This window comes from Lissotriton helveticus, chromosome 5_1 (assembly GCF_964261635.1).
Source record: "Lissotriton helveticus chromosome 5_1, aLisHel1.1, whole genome shotgun sequence".
Lineage (NCBI taxonomy): Eukaryota > Metazoa > Chordata > Amphibia > Caudata > Salamandridae > Lissotriton > Lissotriton helveticus.
Window position 1 is genome coordinate 2,108,019,410 of NC_136065.1, and position 22,439 is coordinate 2,108,041,848.

At 46.1% G+C, this 22,439-nt stretch overlaps 1 protein-coding gene across 4 annotated transcripts in view; it reads left to right on the forward strand.

The window, feature by feature from the left end:
- Positions 1–22,439, forward strand: part of RALGDS (ral guanine nucleotide dissociation stimulator) — a 375,186-nt gene that overhangs the window by 199,511 nt on the left and 153,236 nt on the right. Inside the window, exon 1 of one of the 4 annotated variants that reach the window (XM_078646156.1) lies at positions 1,440–1,642. The exons of the other annotated variants lie outside the window; for them this stretch is intronic. Coding sequence (XP_078502282.1) covers positions 1,565–1,642 — 78 coding nt within the window. The 5' untranslated portion in view covers positions 1,440–1,564. Of the gene's footprint in view, positions 1–1,439; positions 1,643–22,439 lie in introns of those variants that run through there. 4 annotated transcript variants of the gene reach the window in all.

Genomic DNA, 22,439 nt, shown 5'->3' on the forward strand with positions numbered 1-22,439 from the left:
TGAGGTGCATTGACCGAGCTCTCTGTGCCAGTTCTCGACCTGCAGGGGGTGCTTCTGGACACAAGTGAGGTGCATTGGCAGAGCTGTCGGTGCCAGTTCTTGACCTGCAGCGGGTGCTTCTGGACACAAGTGAGGTGCATTGGCAGAGCTGTCGGTGCCAGTTCTTGACCTACAGCGGTTGCTTCTGGATACAAGTGAGGTGCATTGGCAGAGCTGTCGGTGCCAGTTCTTGAAGTGCAGGGGGTGCTTCTGGACTCCAGCGAGGTGCATTGGCAGAGCTGTTGGTGCCAATTCTTGACCAACAGGGGGTGCTTCTGGACTCCAATGAGGTGCATTGGCAGAGCTGTCGGTGCCAATTCTTGACCAACAGGGGGTGCTTCTGGACTCCAATGAGGTGCATTGGCAGAGCTCTCGGTGCCAATTCTTGACCAACAGGGGATGCTTCTGGACTCCAGTGAGGTGCATTGGCAGAGCTGTCGGTGGTTCTTGAAGTGCAGGGGGTGCTTCTGGACTCCAGTGAGGTGCATTGGCAGAGCTCAGCGTGCTCTCCAGTTCTGGAGTACTACAGGTTCTGCAGGCCCGGAGCTGCGTGTGGGTCCCACTGCTGCAACAGCGGGTGGCTGCAGATCAGGACTGAGGTGTATTGAGGGAGCGGGCTGGGAGCCTCAGTAGTCACATCGCCAGAGCTGGGTGTGTGTCACAACACTCGAATCACAGTTGATGCTAAACTGCTCACTTTCATTGATTACTTCTATTGCAAAAAAACAACTTTTTTTACCAACCTAGTAAGGATGAAAGCTCAGGCAGCCCTGCCTGTCTCCAGCTTGTGGGTTGCAGCACACACCTAGATCCCTGCAGCAGCTGCTCAACCCACCCTGCTATGCGGTATTGAATACAATGGTTGAAAAAGATGACAGCAGCGTGGGAGTGGGGGGTACCCCGGGATTGGACCAAGAGTTGATGACGAGGGTCTGAGCCCTCTAGTTTCCCCTCCACCCCTATGCCAAGGACCCCTGCCCCCACACCTCCCAGCCTGTGCGCTCTCTGGCTGTCCCTAGACGGTGACCAAAGGGTTAGCAGCCCCGGCCTCCTGCCTGGAGAAGTCTGCTATGGAATTCCTCCCCTGCTCCCAGCAGCAGCTGCCCCCTCGCTGCACGCAGCTCGCTCCTTCATCCTATTCATAGTTTTCAGTTCTCGGAGGATGAGATTCGGAGCCGCCCGCCTCGTCCAGCCACCCTCGGGCCGTCACTTGTTCGAGGCCGGGAGGGCTGTGGGAGGGAGAGGCCGAGTCCTGGGCGCTGTGTCCGCCGCTGCCCTGGGGGCCCGAGGGGGTTAAAGCCAGTGCTGCTGTGTGTGGGTGGAAGAGAGGAGTGGAGGGGCCTGGGTGAGAGGCGGTGCCGGCTGGGCCCGGGCTGGAGGGGGGGCCGGTGCTGCTCGTTGTCGGAGGAGAGCGGGTGCTTGGAGGAGAAGAGACGTCGCAGGACTGGAGGACCACCACGGAGGGGTGACCGATGCCACCGCGACCCCCGTGACTGCCACCACTCACACCCACCCACCTACCTGAATGTTGGACCACCCGGGAGCCCCCCGCCGCGCTCCAGCCTGGGACAGCGGCCCCCGACGCCCGGAGCTTCTAATGAAGGCAAGGCCCTGTCTGTCCGTCCGTCTGTCTGCGTCAATGTGCCTGCTGCAGATCTGTGTGTGCATCCCCACAGGGCCAGCTCAGCATTTCATGCTGCCGACGTCAACCAAAAACAAGTCCCACTGTTGGGACAACAACAACAACTATTGTTCACAGTGCTCAGCGCCTCAAGGCTGCCAGCGAGCGCTTGAGTGGAATCAGCTATTATTGTTTTTCGACGTCTAAACAAGCTGTGTCTGAATTTCACGATCTGTCGTGAGCAAAAACTCTATGCGGTCCGTTACCCAAGTTATTGCGAAAGGGGCTTCTTGGGGTGTGCACGGGCGCGTCATTCTGCACGTGTTTGTGTTTTTGGATGGTGACACACACACGCACATATCTGCCCAAGATCACACATAATGTCAGTGGAGAGTGGCAGTGATTCAGACCCGGGGTCTCCTGCAGCCAATCGCAGAGCATTGGCCACAAGGGCAGCCGTACTGACTGATGCGGTTTGTATATGGGGGGAGTGTGGGGCGGGGGGTGGAGGGGCAGCACGTGACACGTGCGTCTTTCACTCACAGCGGAGTGCGTGGAGTCTGCGCCACTCTTCCCCTGACCAGTGGCAGTGAGACTTCGAGGCAGATGTAACTGCACCCAGACACTTAACAACCACTCACTCTGTGAACTGGAGGGACTATTTAAGAAGCCCCTCCCCCCTCCCCCCCTTCACGACCACCACCTCCCAAAAAATTGTGGTTAAAGGAAGGATCATTTCCATTTCGCCACTGCCCCCTCCCCCGGAGCATAAAGCATGGGGCAATAACATTTCACCCACAGGTATCCCTCTTCAGTTTCATTTAATCTTTTTGTTTAATTTGTTTTTGCAGTGGGTCAGTTTGTACTTATTTTTTTTAAAACATGCCTGCGCCTTCAGTTAGAGGCAGTCTTTTATTTTCTGTCACGTTTGAACTTTCAATGCTTGTTACATCCATTTATAAAAAAAATACTGCAGACTTGTCACAGCCAAACCTGTTGGCTTTGCCTGTGCTTATTGGTCACGAGGTAGAGATAACCATGGCTTAGCCGTACGCCATAACCGAGGAACTGCATCCCTGCTCTACCTCACGGTATCCCCGCTCTCTAACTCGAGGTATCTGCTCTCTACCTCAAGGTATCCACTCTCTACCTCAAGGTATCCGCTCTCTACCTCAAGGTATCCACTCTCTACCTCAAGGTATCCGCTCTCTACCTCAAGGTATCCGCTCTCTACCTGAAGGTATCCGCTCTCTACCTCAAGGTATCCGCTCTCTACCTCAAGGTATCTGTTCTCTAGATCAAGGTATCTGCTCGCTACCTCAAGGTATCCGCTCTCTACCTCAAGGTATCTGCTCTCTACCTCAAGGTATCCGCTCTCTACCTCAAGGTATCCGCTCTCTACCTCAAGGTATCTGTTCTCTAGATCAAGGTATCTGCTCGCTACCTCAAGGTATCCGCTCTCTAACTCAAGATATCCGCTCTCTACCTCAAGGGATCCCCTCTCTACATCAAGGTATTCACTCTCTCGATCAAGGTATCCGCTCTCTAGATCAAGGTATCTGCTCTCTACCTCAAGGTATCTGCTCTCTACCTCAAGGTATCTGCTATCTCGATCAAGGTATCTGCTCTCTACCTCAGGGTATCCGCTCTGTACCTCAAGGTATCCGCTCTGTACCTCAAGGTATCCGCTCTGTACCTCAAGGTATCCGCTCTCTACCTCAAGGTATCCACTCTCTACCTCAAGGTATCCGCTCTCTACCTCAAGGTATCCGCTCTCTACCCACTGTCTCTACCTCAAGGTATCTGTTCTCTACCTCAAGGTATCCGCGCTCTACCTAAAGGTATCGGCTCGCTGCCTCAAGGTATCTGTTCTCTAGATCAAGGTATCTGCTCGCTACCTCAAGGTATCCGCTCTCTACCTCAAGGCATCCGCTCTGTACCTCAAGGTATCTGCTCTCTACCTCAAGGTATCTGTTCTCTACCTCAAGGTATCCGCGCTCTACCTAAAGGTATCTGCTCGCTGCCTCAAGGTATCTGCTCTCTACCTTAAGGTATCCGCTCTCTACCTCAATGTATCCACTCTCTACCTCAAGGTATCTGCTGTCTACCTCAACGTCTCCGCTCTTTACCTCTAGGTATCCGCTTTCTACCTCAAGGTATTCACTCTCTACCTCACGGTATCTGCTCTCTTGATCAAGGTCTCCACTCTCTACCTCAAGGTGAAACACTAAATCAGAGATGTACCACTTTACAACAAAATTCAACAAGTGGGGTATTCAGACATCAACACTTCACATGGACAGAATATGAGACACCTGGACACAGAGGCATGCATAAGTACAAACACAGTAATCTGAACACAGATGCTCACAGAGAAAAGGAACAGTATTCGTGATGGTAGCAATACTAAATAATAAAAGCACACGCAATGTAATACGGCTCCTTGTGGTGCAAGCAGCAGAGCCAAGCTACTTTTAGGCCAAAAGCTATTTTGTGTCAAAAGATGAAGTGGGGGGTGAGGAGGGGGGGAAGCAAAAAAATGGTTTTGCATCGCGGAGTGCTAGATCCTCTGTTATCTATGCAATGGGAGCATAATTGGACGGGAACTGCGTGAGCGTTATTAGGTGTTGGCATTAAGTCAAAGCTACTAAAATAACGTGCCTGAGTTTACGTGAAACCAACGCCAAATGAAACTAAGCCCAGATAAGAGAACACGTGGAATACTATTCATACACTTAATGTGTTGCTTCTGCGAAAAGTCACAGTTTTGTGAGAGGATGGGGCCGTTCTGAATTAAAACACTCTTTCACTCTCCCAGGTTATTAGGTGCGCGAGGAATGTGTAGAGCAGAGTGCAGCTGCAGGGTTATGAGGGGGGCACAAGAGCAGTGCTTAATGAGTATAAAAAAACAAGCTCTCGGCATTGCTGTGGCGGGGGGTGGGTGGGGGAGCAGCAGCCTTTGAAGTCTGAAGTGAGGCACAGACAAATGGTGGTGTGACGTGGCTGGCGATGGCGTGCACGCACATAGCTCACATGAACTGTACGCTATCCGCAAATTTGGTGGAGTTTTTGAACTCCCTACTATAATCTCGCCTATCTATCCCTGTGGGGTATAATAGTCGAGACCTAAAAAGTCCTTCGAGTGGTAATTTCTCTATAAAGCCACCTAGTCGTTGTACACTAGTCAAGTTTTTTTTTCCTTTTTCCTTTATTAGTTCTTCCTTTAAAAGACAGACAGCCAACATGTTTCGTCCTAAAAACCAGGACTTCTTGAGGGCAATATGGGGATTATGCAGAAAATTAGAAGTAATAGACCTAGCAGAATGGTATATTGCGACAAGGGTGGTATTAGACCCTTGCATTCCGCTCTTGTATTTGAGTCAATGCATGATACAAACAGATCGAAAAAAGTGATGGAAGTTTGGATATCCTTTCAGGTTCTTAATGTTACTTGGATATTTGTAGCAGGATGTGTGGCACATGTGGTATGATAGCCACAGCAGTGTTGTATCACAAAACAGTTGTTATTCCCTAGGCCATAGCAAGAGTGTGGCCAATATCCTTGCTAACTTTTAATCAAATGCGACATCGTCAATGGCGTTTTCCTGCCGCCCCTGAAAAAAAGGGAAAAGAAAAAACTTGACTAGTGTACAACGACTTGGTGGCTTTGTAGAGAAATTACCACTCAAAGGACTTTTTGAATTTTGTTGTAAAGTGGTGCATCTCTGATTTAGTGTTTCATTAGGTTGCCCCTGGTAATAGGGGAATGCTCTTGGACAGGGGGCACTTTTGGAGATTTGCACACTAGAGATTAATTTTGTATTTATATAATTACAATTGGTGATTGTATTGGATTGGTGCCTTACTGGTTGCTCCTTTGGTCTACTGTCCACTGTCCATTTTTTGTGTGTTTTTCTATCTCAAGGTTTCCGCTCTCTACCTCAAGGTATCCGCTCTCTACCTCAAGGTATTTATTTATTTATTTATTTAATGACATTTATAAAGCGCGTACAATTACCCGTGGGCGTCTCGGCGCTATCTGCAATAATGTCTATCCCTGAACAGGTGATCCAGAAGCTTGGTTTACTGGGTAAATAACCAAGTCTTCAATTTTTTCCTAAACTGAAGAAGCGAGGGGCTTGTTTTTATGTGGTACGGCAGGGTGTTCCAGATTTTAGGGGCCGCAACTAAGAAGCGGCGGTCACCCCAAGAGACTGTTCTGCTTCGTTGAACCACCAGTTGGTTAGATGAGGTGGATCTGAGTGTTCTGGGCGGATTATAGGGAATTAGTTGTTCTTTAAGAAAACGCGGTCCTTGGTCCTGCAGCGTTTTGTAAACTATGCACAGTGATTTAAACTTTATCCTGTTTTGGATAGTTAACCAATGGTAGCTTTTCAGAGTATCTGAGATGGGTGTAAATATAGGTTTTTTGGACAGCACGCGTGCCGCCGCGTTCTGCACAGTCTGTAGTTTTTTGGTTACTCTGTTTTGTGCATTGAGCAAAAGACCATTGCAATAGTCTAGAGATGTCAAGACCAGGGAGGTGACTAACGTCTTGGCGGCCGAGTCTGGTAGATAAGGTAGAATTTTCCTTATAATTTTGAGCTTGAAGTGGGCGTTTGCTGCCACCTTATTTGCATGAGCCAGGAAGTTAAGCTGGTCGTCGAATGTAACTCCTAGGTTTCTGACTTTGGCGGTGGGGCAGGGAGGAGTGCCTAGAGCCGATGGCCACCAAGCTACAGACCAGGCTGGCAACAAGTTGCCAAAGATAACCACCTCCGTTTTATCGGAATTAAGCTTCAAGCAGCTCTCTACCTCAAGGTATCCGCTCTCTACCTCACGGTATCCGCTCTCTATCTCAAGGTATCTGCTCTCTACCTCAAGGTATCCGCTCTATACCTCAAGGTATCCCAGCTCTACCTCAAGGTATCCGCTCTCTACCTCAAGGTATCCGCTCTCTACCTCAAGGTATCCGCTCTCTACCTCAAGGTATCCCCGCTCTATACCACAAGGTATCCGCTCTCTACCTCAAGGTATTCGCTCTCTACCTCTAGGTATTTGCTCTCTACCTCTAGGTATCCGCTCTCTACCTCAAGGTATCCACTCTCTACCTCAAGGTATCCACTCTCTAGATCATGGTATCTGCTTCTTGCTCAAGGTACTCGCTCTCTAGATCAAGGTATCCACTCTCTACCTCAAGGTGAAACACTAAATCAGAGATGCAACACTTTACAACAAAATTCAAAAAGTCCTTTGAGTGGTAATTTCTCTATAAAGCCACCAAGTCGTTGTACACTAGTCAATTTCGTTCCGTGCCCTGCATCGCAAAATGCGATGCAGGGCACGCTACGAAATTCGTTTTATTAATTTAATTGTTTACTTACCTCCAATCATCCAGATTCCGTTGTTTATCAGTCCCTACCCTAGCCCTCCCCGCCTGCCTGCCCCACCGCAACTCCCTCCACGGGCCGCAGCTGGACAAAAGTCACCCTCAGCAAACCCCACAGAGCAGGTAACTCACTGTCCTTGTTGTTTATTGGCGCCTGTAATGTTCTTCTAGACTAGAGTAATGTCAGCTTTTATGGTCACACATATGGTGCAATGCTTCAGCACCCAGCCTGCTCTGCGGGAAAGCACTGATTGGCTGCTGGCCAGAGTTTGCTTTTTGCAGTTTTATATAGCACAAAGTTGACCCCAAAGGGTTTGGAGCGCTTTACGTTAGCACCAGTTACGTTACACAAGGCCACATCCATTTTGTGTAGGGGCAGGGACATTACGTGATTTTCCCAGAATCACAGGATGTTGAACCGTCGCCGTGACTCGAACCTGGTACCCCAGTTCCAAAGTCAGCAGTTCTGACTGTTACACACATCCTGGCTGAGCTCGGATGGTCCTTATAACATACATTGGTAAATATACTACATATACCATAGTCCGACGGCAGAGCAAATGTATTGTAGAAAAATTGGCAAGAGTTTCGATACATTTAAACTGCAAAAAATGATTTTCTTCTGAACCTATGTTTTTGCACACAAGAAGTAGAAGTCGAAAATAGGTCATATATTGCAGACATTTAACAGTGACGTGCACATTGCAATGTTTACAAACTCTAAGATAGGGAGAGCTTCCCTCAACTGCAGTTACTGTAAAAAAGGCACTTAGTGAGGAGTGTGATGACATAATATATTCTAGAAAGATCCCTGGCAAGCAAAGCTTGTGAGGAAATCAACCAGGAGGCAAAACATTTCACAACTTGAACATTCCAGTGACATTATTATTTTTATTTATTTTATTTTATATGCATTAGATTATAGAATGCTAAATCTCTGGTAGTGAGACATTTGGCTGGTGTAAACATAGCATACCCAATTAAGGGTTCTTGTTTCATAATAGAAGAATGCCAGATTCCTCAATTGATAACTTAATTTTCCAGAATGCTTTACAAGAGGCGTGTATAATCCTGGCCTTCAGTAAGGCCTTAATGAATAACACTGTTTACCTCTTTAGTCCAAAATGTGTGCTTCTCTTCTAACAAGTTTACTCTTATTACAAACAAACACATTTTGTACCGAAGAGGTAAACAGGGCCATTAACTAAGGCCTTAAGGAACGCTAGGATATTAAACGCCTCTTTAAAGCATTCTGGAAAAGGAAGCTATCAATTGAGGGATTGGCGTTCTGATTGGTCAATTGAGTTAGTTGTTTACAATTGATTGAAGGGCGGAGTTAGACCAGGTTGACTGAGGTCGGCAGTGGGAATACCTTAGTTCTGTGAAAGTTCGCGTGCAAGGGTCACACGTTCACTTTGGGGTTCGGGGATGAACCCCTCCTGCCAGGCCCTGATGCCCGGGCAGCTTCCAGCAACCTGTGGGGATGCTGCCTGCCCTGGGATGTAAAGACACAAAGGCACTCTAGATTCTGCCCACAGAGCCCAGAAGCATTGTGCGAGCTGTGTGCAGCTGTTTGCATCTAGAATATTGCACCCAGTGCAGCTGACGTGGTTTGTAAAGTCAATTCTAAACTAAATTATGTTTTGTGAGTTACTAGAAGCGACTGAAGTTTGATTGGCTAAGGAGCAACTGTCTAAACATTAGTGAATGAAAGTGTTTCATTGTACATTGGTTAAGTCTATTTATGTATTTTTTTCAACAAATTTAAGTACACTTATTTTTGTACTGGCAATGCAGAGGCAACCAGGGATGTTAAGGTACCTAACAGAGGAGCCTGCTCTGCTAGGGATGTGTTTTAAGGAGTTTGAAAGAAGATGGGGGAGGGGAGGGGTGAGGGGTTTACTGCAGCTCTGGGACTGCTTCCAATGGCGTCCGCTTCCAAGGCCTCGTAGAAAAAACACAAAAAAACTCATCAGTTATGAACGCTCCAGGGCGCCATTTTTCCAAGCTAGGTTGTGCCTTAAGGTGATGAAGACAGCAGATATGCTTACCTTTCTTTTGTTATGTTCTGTTATGTTATAAGAACTTAATATAGTGCAAACGACTCACTCCCGAAAGAGTGTATCCGCGCTTTGCGAAATCAAGACCGGACGACCAATTGAAATAGCCAGGTCTTCAAAAGTTTCTCAAATCTTCCAAAGTCACTACTGGTGGCTCAGTGGACTAATGCATCCACTGCAGGGCCTGTGTTCGACCTCATGGTCACGGGTTCAACTCCTGGTGGGTCCACTCAGCCTTTCATTCATCTGAGGTCGATAAAATGAATACCATTGAGTTGGGTAATGGTAAACATCGGTTATTCAGCGCCTTGAGACCCACGGGTGATAAGCGCGCTTTACAAATACACGTGTTATGTTATGTTACAAGATCGAATGTAGAAAGGAAGTTTATTCCAATGATGGAGGGCGAGGTAAGAGAAAGAACGGCCGCCATTCGGGGCTCGGATACGGCAGGGATTTAATTAAGCTTTGTGCTTAGATCGGAGGTTTCTGCTGGGGCAGTATAGCGTGAGCTTCATACGTAGGAAAACTGGGTCCTTGTCCACCAGAGACTTACGAATAAGACAGAGGAGTTTGAAGAGGGGCCGCCTCCTGACCGGCAGCCAATGAGGAGCCTTCAGGGTGGGAACCGAAGAAGTACCGGGGGAAGATTATAGACTGAACGCGGCACTGTATTTTCTACAACCTGCAGTTTATAAACTAGTTCTTCATTGGCAGCAACCAATAGGGCGTTCCCGTAGTCCAGGCGACTCAGAAGCAGGGCTTGAGTTCGTGTTCTCCGGGACCTCAACGCATGGTAGCGAAACGGGTACCACAAACAGTCCGAACATGTTCTTACTTGGAGAGGTTCTCATCAACCATAAAGCTGAGATGTTTAACTGCCCTCCTTGGGCAAGGGTCTGAGCCTAGCTCTGAAGGCCACCAATCATCAGACCAGAAGGCCCGTGCCTTCCCAAACATCAGAATCTCAGTTTTGTCTCCATTGAGCTGTAAACAGTTGTTCTTCATCCAAGCGGCTATCTTTCTCGTACAGTCGGTAAATCAGATTTTCATATTATCTGGATCTTGCCCAAATGAGATGATTAATTGTGTGTCGTCTGCATAGGATATATCATCAAAGCCACAGGATTTGACAATCTGAGCAAGAGGGGACCACATAGATGTTAAACAAAGTAGGGCTCAAAGAGAAGCCATTGAGACCTCCTTATTCTTTGACATTGTTCGGGATTTAAAGGAGTCAAGTGAAATCGTCTGGGTTCTGTTGTCCAAATATTCTATGAACCAGTGCAAGGCCTTTCCATAGATGCCTGACTCCTAAAGCCTCCGGACCAGAATGGAATGGGAGGCCGTATCAAAAGCGGCTGATAGATCGAGTAATATTAGCCTAGTCGGAGTATCGGCGTCCAGTGAAAGTCGAATAGGTCCACTACACCCACCAATGTGGTTTCTGTACCGTGGAAAGATCCGAAGCCGGATTGAGAGGGGTCCCACAAGCCATTATCCTCCAAATAGGAAGAGAGTTGTTTATTGACAAGACGACAAGACCCTCCAAGACTTTGCCTAAGAGGGGTAGGAGTGAGGTGGTCAATAATTGGCCAGATCGATGGGGTTTATGTTGATTTTCTTTAGAATAGGGGTGACCTGCATGGATGTCCTATTCCACGGCAGTTTTGCTGACTCTAAGGACAGATTAAAGAGAGATGCGAGAGGCAGTGCTAATATGGTGAGAGGCTGGCCATGATGTGGTGGGGGGGCAAGGGTCCACAGGGGAGTCAAATTTGTCTTTGTCTAGCATCTCCTGCACTTTCTCTTGAAAGATGGCCACATACATCTCCAGTAATGCGGGGAATTAGACGGCAGAGGGTTATAAGTGGATACGTCGGCAGCTTCTGGAGATATAATAGAAAGGTTCTGGTAGATCTTAGTGAATTTCCGCTAGAAGTGATCAGCTAGTGAATCGCACAATCCTTGTGAAGCCGGAATAGCGGAAATACAGGCCTGTGGCTTGGTGAATTCGTTAAGCACCCTGAATTGTTCTATGGCAGAACTGCCAGCCTGATGAATCCTATTAAAGGTAAAGTCTGTGCACTTTTCTAATTTTCCTATGATAAGACACAAACGCTGGTTTATAAGCATGTGTCTGAGAGGGATTTAGTCATACGCCGTCTAGTTTCCAGTATAGTACTGGTCGTTTTCACGATCCTCAAATCCACCGCGTACCAAGCGGGCGTGATAACATAACATGGGTATTTGTAAAGTGCACGTCCACCCAGAAGGATAACTTGACGCTGAACAGCAGATGTTTATTGTTATCCAGTTCAATGGTATTCATATTATCAACCTCAGAAGGATGTGAGGTTGAGTGGACCCACCGGGATTTGAACCTGTGACCATGAGGTCAAACCTTTTCTGTAACAAAACCTACTTTTGTTCACCAACATTTATCCTGAGCTACTAGTATTATTAGTGTTGTAATAGTGAACACACAAGACAAGATTACTTTTGTGGCCGCACTATGCTAAATTCCCAGCAGTGATCACCTCAGTGCACCAGGAAGGGTTGTCACTTGAAGTGTGAAAAATAGGTTTTGTCAGTCTGGAATGCCTACAGCCCTAGCTGCTGTTTTTGTGCATCAAGGTAATAATAGTCACAATTCGTCTCTCCTCCACTACATGATTTATCATTTGAATATTGGCTTTAAAAATGTTTTTGAATTCAAGTATTTCCTCCAAATATCTTATGAGTTTTGACAATGCACACGTTTTCGACTTGAATAAACACTTTTCAATTTTGTTATAAATATATTCAGCCAAGAAAATGCTTTTTTCCCCCAAACATCAGCTTATGAGTTCTGAAAAAAAGTGCTTTTACATTTTGGTATGCTTTTATTAGTTAAGCCAAATAAAAGCTTCTAATTTAGTAGGCTGAGCAGCACACAAGAGAGCTACTCATAGGAGCTTGAGAGTTAACAGTAGCTCCAAAGCTACTTATCGGAGAAGCCTGTTTTAAACTGTTCAAGGCCCCAAAGCTATAAGAATTGCCTTGGTTAGTCATTTTTTTGGTATATTGAATTAATAAACAATTGTTGTGCTGATCTGTAAATTAGATAAACAGCGCCACCATGTGGCAGACTGTCGTAAGAGCTGGTGCTGACAATTAAGCGCCAGTGCTGAGCACCAGAAAGCACCAGCTCAAATTAAGCACTGTCTTTCACACACAAATGAACTGTAGAGTGTTACCAAAACATTGAAGCTTTGGTCTCAGGAAGGACGGCTGGCGGCCATGTTGTTTGAAGCTACAGTCACTTCTGGGTAGTTTGGTTCTCAGACCAGGCTTCCTTTGGGTAGGGAAGCTCACCCTGCCTCTTTCTCTAATAGATTTGTACAGACAATGTAATATGTTTATAAAATGTAGTGTATTCGATTATTTTCTCTTCGATGTGTAGTTTTTCTAACGTGTCTCTTCAGAAACAGTTAGTGTGACCTTTGTTGTTATACTTTAATTTACACTCTGTGTATTATATTTTCATTTGAATTGCATTATCAAAATCTCTGATTTTCTACAGTAAGGGCACCTCCAAATGTGATGTCACATCCTCCCTCCTCCACTGTGCTGCTACTGCAGTAAGAGTACCTCCTGGTGTGATGTCACATCCTCCCCCGTGCTCTGTGCGGAACATTCTATTGCGCGGCTGGGCCGAAACGTTCAGCGGATGTGCGCAGCACTACTGAAGTAGTGCGCACGACGTCCGCTGAACGTGCCCCGCACGGAAGGGGTTAATGCTGTGCTCCTAAAGTAAGGGTAGCCCCTGATCTGATATCAGATCCTTTCCCCTTTATAGTGCTGCTCCTGCCGTAAGGACAGCGTCTGGTGTGATGTCACACCTTACCCTTCATTGTGCTGCTACTATAGTAAGACAAAGAATCACACCACGAGCTGTCCTTACTGTAATAGCATTAAGACCAATGGGGTCACCCTGTTTCCCTCGTAACCTGGGTATAAATTTACAAAGCTGCAAGTGGTTCCATTGAGTAAGCACCATGTGGTGCTTTCTTAGAACCAAACCATTCCTTCAAAATCAATTATAATTATACAAGACAATCCTAAATGTACCACACCTACAGCAAATTAGCAAACATATATTTATTACAGTTTTTTGTTTTGATTTGTTTTTTTTTTAGAAAAAAAACTTTTTACATAAAACAATTTTGCACAGTGAATAAATATGGGCTGTCAGACAAAGGAAAAAACGCTAACAATACCAAGAAAATTCAATGGGTGACTGGAGTGACAGGAAGTGGTGCTTTCCCAATGGAACCACTTGTAGCTTTGTAAATTTATACCCAGGTTCCGAATCAAATCTGGTAGCAACCCTTGTCCACCATTGGCAGGATCAATAAGCGGCTGTCCTTAGGAAATAGGTTGCCCCGGATAAATAAGTATGTATCTGGAAGACCGTCCTAGATCCATGATGTCTTAGAGTTTCTATTGAAGATTGAATAACAGAAATAGGCTCTCCTGGACAAATGACTACAGATTTGGAATACCGTCCTAGATTCTTGATGCCTTAGTTTTCTTGCTGAAGATTAGAAAAAAGAGATCTCTGGGTGTAGAGAACAAGGTGCATTATATCTGACGGGTCCTGAAGAAGGTGGCTCCGATTCTCATTGTATGCCACCGAAACGCGTTGACCAAGTCTTTTGTAAAATCCTACTGAATGTAGTAACCCTGTATTGGGCAATAGATGAAAATCAACTAAACATATTAACTTGTTCAGATAGATTGTTTTGTGATTTGAATGTGTATGAGGTATGAGTGAGTGGTTTGGCTGTGTTGGTTCTCTACGCAGGAATTAATGGATTGTAGTGTGGATAATAATTTATGTATTAGAGATCTCTGATGAAAAGATTGTATTTTTTGATAAAGTGTTATGCTGAAAATATTAATATGAAAAAAGTACTAATAAGGAAAAAAAGGAATAAAAGAAAAAAGAAAATGAGAAAGTAAAAAATGTCTTTGGTATTTGGTGTTGCCCATGTTGGAATCCTTTGATAAAATAGAGAGGTCATGAGGGAGCTTTTTCATAGTGTTGGTTGTTTCTTTCCCCTCTTCTCCATGATCTGAAAGCATTTTCGTGAGAGGGTGTCCCCTAACTACTAATACAACTTATATTTTACTCCATAAATTGGCACTGTTGGACTTGACTGTAGGTTTTTACTCCACAGTACATGATATACAGATTGTTTGTAATTGTCCTGAAGTTGAGTAAAAAGTAAGCAAGATATTGATGTAAATAGATTTTGATTATTTGTGTGTACATTTTTTAACATTAGAGGTTACACTTAGTGTTATAAAATAGTGGACACTAAGGGTGTTATATTTGGATTTTTTAGCGCGGCGGAAGTAACACTGGTGCACGGCGGAAGTAACACTGGTGCACGGTATGGCATAACTGTGACTTGTGCTTGTTTTATTGTCAGCAGGAGATACATATGGTCACTGGATGTATTGACTAGTTTGTTTGTGTCAGTATTTACAGGATTTGTCTTTCTGCAACACTGAGTACTGAGGATGGTCTTTCGGACCAACCAGGCCATTTAAGACCGAAACTTCAACAACGCACCCTTATTTTCATGAAAAAATTACTAATTAATTTCAGTATATATCCCATTTATGTGAACATTTGAATGGATGTATGTCGTTACAACGCATGCTTTTTCCACGCATGCCTTTACAACGCAGGTTTTACAACGCAAGTCGTTACAACGACTTGCATTGGGGGGCACTGGATAGTGGAATAGTTTAATTTACTATTCCAACTCCAGTCCCCGTGGATAGTAGGGAAGATTTTGGATAGTAAATTAAACTATTCCCTATCCTACAGCGCCCTCCAGCGCAAGTCGTTGTAACGACTTGCGTTGTAATACCTGCGTTGTAAAAGTACTGCGTGGAAAAAGTTTTGTTGTAAAGGATGTTTCCCCATTTGAATGGTTGATTTATTGGGATGTAAGTTGTTTTTTACACAGTTTTAAGGTAAAAAGGGGGATTACACTTCCATCAATCTCTTGATAGTCTAGAGTTGAAGGGACTGTTTGGTAGGGCCAGTGTTGGTATTAGTTGTATGTATAATCTGGCTGTACATAGAATCTAAATGTTTTAAATAATGACTTGAACATAAATGTAATGAACTGAATGTAAATGAAGTAAAAATATTTGTATTTTGGAATATGTCTGTGACTATCATTCTTAATTTTGTGATTAATCAATCGGATCACACTCGTGACTGTGAAAGTGTGGAACTAATTTGGATGTAAATAATTCCTCAAGGGATATATTTTGTATGAGATAAGTATAGCAGTGACAGGCATGTGGTATATCGGTACATCGATTTTTCCTGATAGTAGTGGTTGGTCTGCTCTTAGATCAGCATGTAGAGATGAGTTCAAGTTCAAGTTCCAAAATTTGTATAGCGCACTACTCACCCAAAGGGTCTCAAGGCGCTTGAGGGAGGGAGGTGCTTTACTTATCGAATATCCAGGTTTTTAGTTGTTTTCTGAAGGAGAGGTGGTTCTGTGTAAGGCGGAGGTGGGTGGGGAGGGAATTCCAGGTTTTGGCCGCTAAGTAGGAGAAGGATCTTCCCCCCCATGGTGGATCTGTGGATGCGCGGAATTGCGGCGAGGGCTTGGTTGGACGATCGTAGTTGGCGGGAGGGGGTGTAGAAGGAAAGTCGCGTGTTGAGGCATTCGGGTCCTAGGTCGTAGAGGACTTTGTGTGCGTGGGTGAGGAGACGGAAGGTTATTCTCTTTTTTTTTAAAGAGTTTTATATAGCGCGAACTAGACCCAAACCGAATCGGGTATCAGAGCGCTTTACATTGCACCAGTTACGTTACATGAGGACACACATTCATTTTTAGGCACGGGGAGATTAAGTGAATTGCCCAGAATCACAGGAGGTTTTGGCGTCGTTACCGAGACTCGAACCCAGATCCCCAGGTCCGAGGTCGAGCGCCCTAGCCGTTAGGCCATCTCCTCTCATCTCCTCTATTTAATATCGCAAGCTTTTTAGAGGCAGCCGTTCGTCTCCTATGACATAGGTATCCTATGATAAATGCTACATAAGCACCGATTGTATACATATGATCACTGTTTTCCTTTTTGGATGCTTTTTCCTGAAAATACCCCTAATGTGGTATTCCTTTTGTCTATATATGTGCTAATGGTTATCAGGGTTTGTATGGGCCTATGAAATGGACTTTGTAATATTGATTCTTTTTGATTTGCTCATATGTTGTAATTTGGATTTTATATATTTTTATTATGTACTGGGTTATCAGAATTTTACTTGTATGGTTTTAACTAACCGAATAAAGTGGTTTAACTGACTGACTGAATTATGTTGGTAAAAGCACAAGGTAACCTATTTTAAAACGCATTAATGTTTATTGAGCTGCTCTATTTAAAGTTACATTTTTGCAATTATAGGAAACTGGGTTTTTGATGCAGTAGCCCTCCCAATTTTTGCCTGTGCAGCTCTGACTGAAAGTGTACTGGGTTCCTGCTAACCAGGTCTCCAGTACCAGTGTTCTTTCCCTCAACGGTTCCATTGTTCCACAATTGGAACCCTTCAAGCGCCATGTAAGTGTGTAGTAAACGGTACCCATCGACCTAGCGCAGTGGGATTAAAGAGGGCCACCTAAGGTCTACAGCATGAATTGTGCCACCCTAAGGGACCTCCTCACCAGGATCATGCAAACTGCCATTGCAGCCTGCGTGTCTTGGTGCAGAGAAAAGTGAGGAGTCGACATGGCACACATCCCTGTGTGCCACGCCTGCCAAATACTGCATGTAGTATAGGCAAGTCACCCCTACAGCAAGCCTTACAGAACTAAGGCTAGATGCACTAGACCCCCCCCTCTCTGTGGGCTTACCTGCTCGAGCGGATGTGTCCCGGTGACATCTAACTCAATTTTTAGATTCCGCAAGTAAGTGCACAGGGAAGCCATAATGAGTACTTGGGATCGACACTTGTGATTAGGAGTTCCCCAGCTACAGGACTGCTTCACTGTAACCCCAGATGTTTAGCACCAAACATGCCCCCTGAGGACATACAAACTACTAGTGTGTTGACTGACTGGTCTTGGCCAGCATGCCGCAACAGACGAGTTACTGACCTCCTAAGGTGAGAGCCATCGCTCTCAGAGTTCACATCTCCTCCACACAGGAACTGCATTTCAGGGTGGGAAGCTTCAATGGCCATGCCGCCTTTGTTATGTGACCCCTCTTGTTGACAAGGAGCCAGTGGAGGTCTCTCAGGTGGCCGGAAATGTGAGCTTGCCGAGGGATGTCCAAAATGAGTCTGGCTGAGGCGTTTTGGATGCGTTGGAGATTTTTCTGTAGTTTAGCTGTGGTTCCGGCGTAAAGGGTGTTTCCGTAATCCAGTCGGCTTGTGACCAGTGCGTGGGTGACCGTCTTTCTTGTTTCGGTGGGGATCCAATGGAAGATTTTTTTGAGCATGCGTAGGATGTTGAAGCATGATGATGAGACGGCGTTGACTTGTCTGGTCATCGAGAGGGAGGAGTCCAGGATGAAGCCCAGGTTACGTGCGTGGTCTGTTGGTATGGGTGCGGTTCCCAGGGCCAGTGGCCACCATGAGTCGTCCCAAGCAGAGGGGGATGACCCTAAGATGAGGACTTCCGTTTTGTCTGAGTTAAGTTTAAGACGGCTGTTCTTCATCCACTCGGCTACTTCTTTCATTCCTTCCTGTAAATTGGTTTTGGCGGTGTTTGGATCTTTGGTGAGGGAGAGGATCAGCTGGGTGTCGTCTGCGTAAGAGATGATATTGAGGTTGTGTTGGCGTGCGATGGATGCGAGGGGACTCATGTATACGTTGAAGAGGGTGGGACTGAGTGATGATCCTTGTGGTACGCCGCAGATGACTTTGGTGGCCTCGGATTTAAAAGGGGGGAGGCGGACTCTCTGGGTTCTTCCGGCGAGGAATGAGATGATCCAGTCCAATGCTTTTCCTTGTATTCCGACGTTGCTGAGGCGTTGTATGAGGGTGCTATGACAGACTGTGTCGAAGGCTGCGGATAGGTCAAGTAGGATGAGGGCGACTGTTTCTCCGTTGTCCAGTAGTGTTCGGATGTCGTTTGTTGCTGCGATGAGGGCGGTTTCGGTGCAGTGTTTGGCTCGGAAGCCGGACTGTGAAGGGTCGAGGGATTTGTTGGATTCGAGGAAGGCGGTGAGCTAACTATTGACGGCTTTCTCAATGACTTTGACGGGGAATGGGAGGAGTGAGATGGGGCGGTAGTTCTTAAGTTCGGTGGGTGATGACGAGCAATTCCTCGTGTATCCTGTAAATCAGGAAAGAGAAAGAAATATCAGTCTAGTGGCTGAAATGCACAATGTGAAACAAGAAAACCTGGACTCAATCCCAGCTTCACCTGTAAAACACATTGCCTGATCCTGGGCACATATTTTATTTTGCCTACTTTTCTACATTATTACATATGCGAGGACCTTGAAATATGTGAGTTCAGGATATTGTCCGTACAAAAAGCCCTTATATGTATTAGGTTGTAATTTTTCTCCATATTTAAGAAGAATTTTAATCACATACAGGGTGCACATGACAACTAACTTGTTAGTTCATTCGTCTGGTAGAACTATAAACGATTCACAATTAAATTCACAATTATCCGGTCATTCGCAATAACACAAAATCACCCTTTGCAAGAGCACGCAGTTCTGTTCCTTTTGTGAAGCGCTCTGAGACCTTCGGGTAAAGTCCGCGCTATATAAAAACGCATAAATAAAATAAATAAGCCCTTTAGAGCAGAAACGTAGCTGTCTTTGCTTCATTAAAAGTGATTTTAAACTTGCATTCTCACGCTCAGTCGCAGGGCTCGGATAGATTTCTTCTCCTTCGTGTTGCAACTTCTGAAACCTGCTGCCTTGAACATTTTGAATGCGATTCAAACCGACGAGCGTGAAGGCCGAGACCCATGGCACAGAGATGGTTTGTTTCACTGCATCCCTCGTGCGCCTCCGGCGTAAACAATGAGGTCATCGGACACCGAGTCCTGCCTGGTCTGCTGGAAAAAACACTGCATTCCGGCGAGAAATCCTTGTTTTATTTTCAAGGTGCCGCTGAGATTTCACAGCTGTCTGGGAAAGAAAGGCTGGTCAGCAGTGCTTAATTTGTAAAGCAATAAGGGCCGGGGCTCCCCTCAGGAGGCCGCTGCAGCTTGCACCACATATTGCTCCTTCCTGCTTTACTAATGATAGTAACACAACTATTAACCATCACACTCCTGAAAGTGTGATATTTCGGACTATTCCAGGCCCCCAAAGCTGTAAAAATGGCTTGGACAGCGATAATAGTTATTTTTTATGTATATTGAATTAATAATTGACTGTTGTTATGGTCATCTCTAAATTGGTCACACAGCACCACCTTGTGGCAGACTGTCACAAGGGCCAATGTTGACATTTAAGTTCCAGTGCCCACCTGTTCAAATTATGCACTGCTTGCCCGACTCTGTTGTGCACAGAGGGGCTCTTCTTGCAGCCACTGTTCTTTACTGGAATGCAGTGCTGTCTTGTCTGAATTATTGTCTATAGGTTTATTTTAAGTCCTCATCTTCCAGCGCGCTTCCAGCAAGGACAATATTCCGGAAGAGTCTCTCTGTTTGCAGGATCTGGAACCTAGCGCTCTCATGGCCTCTGGTGCATGTTTTATCTTACTCAGAAAACGTGAACATGCGAAAATAACTTTTTGGGGGGATTGCACATTGTAGGTTTCGCTTTGTTCAATCCTCAGAAGCTGGGGCTTCAAACAGCGGAGCCCTGTCAGGGCTACAACATATTTCATGGAATTATGAGATCTGATGTGTGACAGAGGACGGGCTTAGCTCCTAGAAGCAGTACAATACTTTACAAAGAACATGGGTACAAATGCAGGGCCCTTTAAAGATGAGGTGCAGAACTTATATTGGGGTCTGGCTGAAATCACACAGTGATCTAAAGGTAATAGGAACACGTACGCGGCCTGCCCCACAACTACTGAAGTTTCCCATATTTACAATTTGAGGCAACGCGAGAAAACGTGGTTCACTCCAAATCACCCAACTCTGATCAACTCCTAAAGCACATTCAATACAGGTGAATCATCATAGCAGCTCTTGTTCTACTCCACTTGAGGCCCCGTAGCAGTGCTCGCTACAGGTGAATCCTCATAGCAGCTCCTGTTCTACTCTACCTGAGGCCCCATAGCAGCGCTTAGTACCGGGGATTTCTCGTAGTAGTACTTGCTCTACTCCGCTTGAAGTCCCATAGCAGCTCTTGCTATAGGAGAATTCTCATAGCAGCTCTTGTTCTAATCTATCTGAGGTCCCATAGCAGTGCTTGCTCTGTGTGAAGGAACCTGTACTCCAGATGTGGTTTCCGGCACTGGACACAATACTCCAGATGCGGTTTCAAGAACTGGACCCAATACTCCAGATGCGGTTTCAAGAACTGGACCCAATACTCCAGATGCGGTTTCAAGAACTGGACCCAATACTCCAGATGTGGTTTCCGGCACTGGACACAATACTCCAGATGTGGTTTCCGGCACTGGACACAATACTCCAGATGTGGTTTCAAGAACTGGACCCAATACTCCAGATGCGGTTTCAAGAACTGGACCCAATACTCCAGATGTGGTTTCCGGCACTGGACACAATACTCCAGATGTGGTTTCAAGAACTAGACCCAATACTCCAGATGTGGTTTCAAGAACTGGACCCAATACTCCAGATGCGGTTTCAAGAACTGGACCCAATACTCCAGATGTGGTTTCCGGCACTGGACACAATACTCCAGATGTGGTTTCAAGAACTGGACCCAATACTCCAGATGCGGTTTCGAGAACTGGACCCAATACTCCAGATGTGGTTTCCGGCACTGGACACAATACTCCAGATGTGGTTTCCAGAACTGGACACAATACTCCAGATGTGGTTTCCAGAACTGGACACAATACTCCAGATGTGGTTTCCGGCACTGGACCCTATACTCCAGATGTGGTTTCCGGCACTGGACCCTATACTCCAGATGTGGTTTCCGGCACTGGACCCTATACTCCAGATGTGGTTTCCAGAACTGGACACAATACTCCAGATGTGGTTTCCAGAACTAGACACAATACTCCAGAAGTGGTTTCCAGAACTGGACCCAATACTCCAGATGTGGTTTCCGGCACTGGACCTTATACTCCAGATGTGGTTTCCGGCACTGGACACAATACTCCAGATGTGGTTTCCAGAACTGGACCCAATACTCCAGATGCGGTTTCAAGAACTGGACCCAATACTCCAGATGTGGTTTCCAGAACTAGACACAATACTCCAGATGTGGTTTCCAGAACTGGACACAATACTCCAGAAGTGGTTTTCGGAACTGGACCCTATACTCCAGATGTGGTTTCCGGCACTGGACCCTATACTCCAGATGTGGTTTCCGGCACTGGACACAATACTCCAGATGTGGTTTCCAGAACTGGACACAATACTCCAGATGTGGTTTCCAGAACTGGACACAATACTCCAGATGTGGTTTCCAGAACTGGACACAATACTCCAGGTGTGGTTTCCGGAACTGGACACAATACTCCAGATGCGTTTTCTGGTTCCAGACCGCATATTATAGATAAAGTTCTATAGGCCAGGCCTTCGGAACAAATGTACAGCATTAGACACTGCCGCTGTGGCCTGCACATGTCAGCCCAGTATTCGTCAATCGATCTCCAGGCCTGGACACAGCACCGCGGTCCAGGCCTCCGGTCTAAGCACAGAACCGCGGACCAGGCCCACCGATGAACACACCTCCCTCCTCCAGACCTCAGCCGGGTGCACATACCCCCCATACTGCTGCCCCCCCACCCTCATGCACCCACCCTTTGTTGGAACTTGCACATAATGTAACCACTGGGCTGAGATGGCTGACATAACCCCTGTGCTGTAATACCTGTGTAATCACCTGGGAGGGGCGCTGCCGCAGAAATTCCCGCCCAGAACATCACCCTAATCCCAGGAAAGTGATAATTGCTTTTTAAATGGAACGTTTCAGTAATTTCCTCATTACTGTGCGCACGTGCATAATACCTCGGATAATAGTTTAAGAAGACAACGCGCTCTGGTGTCAGAGGTGGCAGGCATGCCTAAGGGAAACGGTAACAGTACAGGAGTACGTACAGCGACACAGCGCAGAGACGCGCGCGCGACGAACCGCACAACGTAGGTCTGTAGGGTCCTTTGAACCCTACACAGAACCTGTAGGGTCTGTGTCT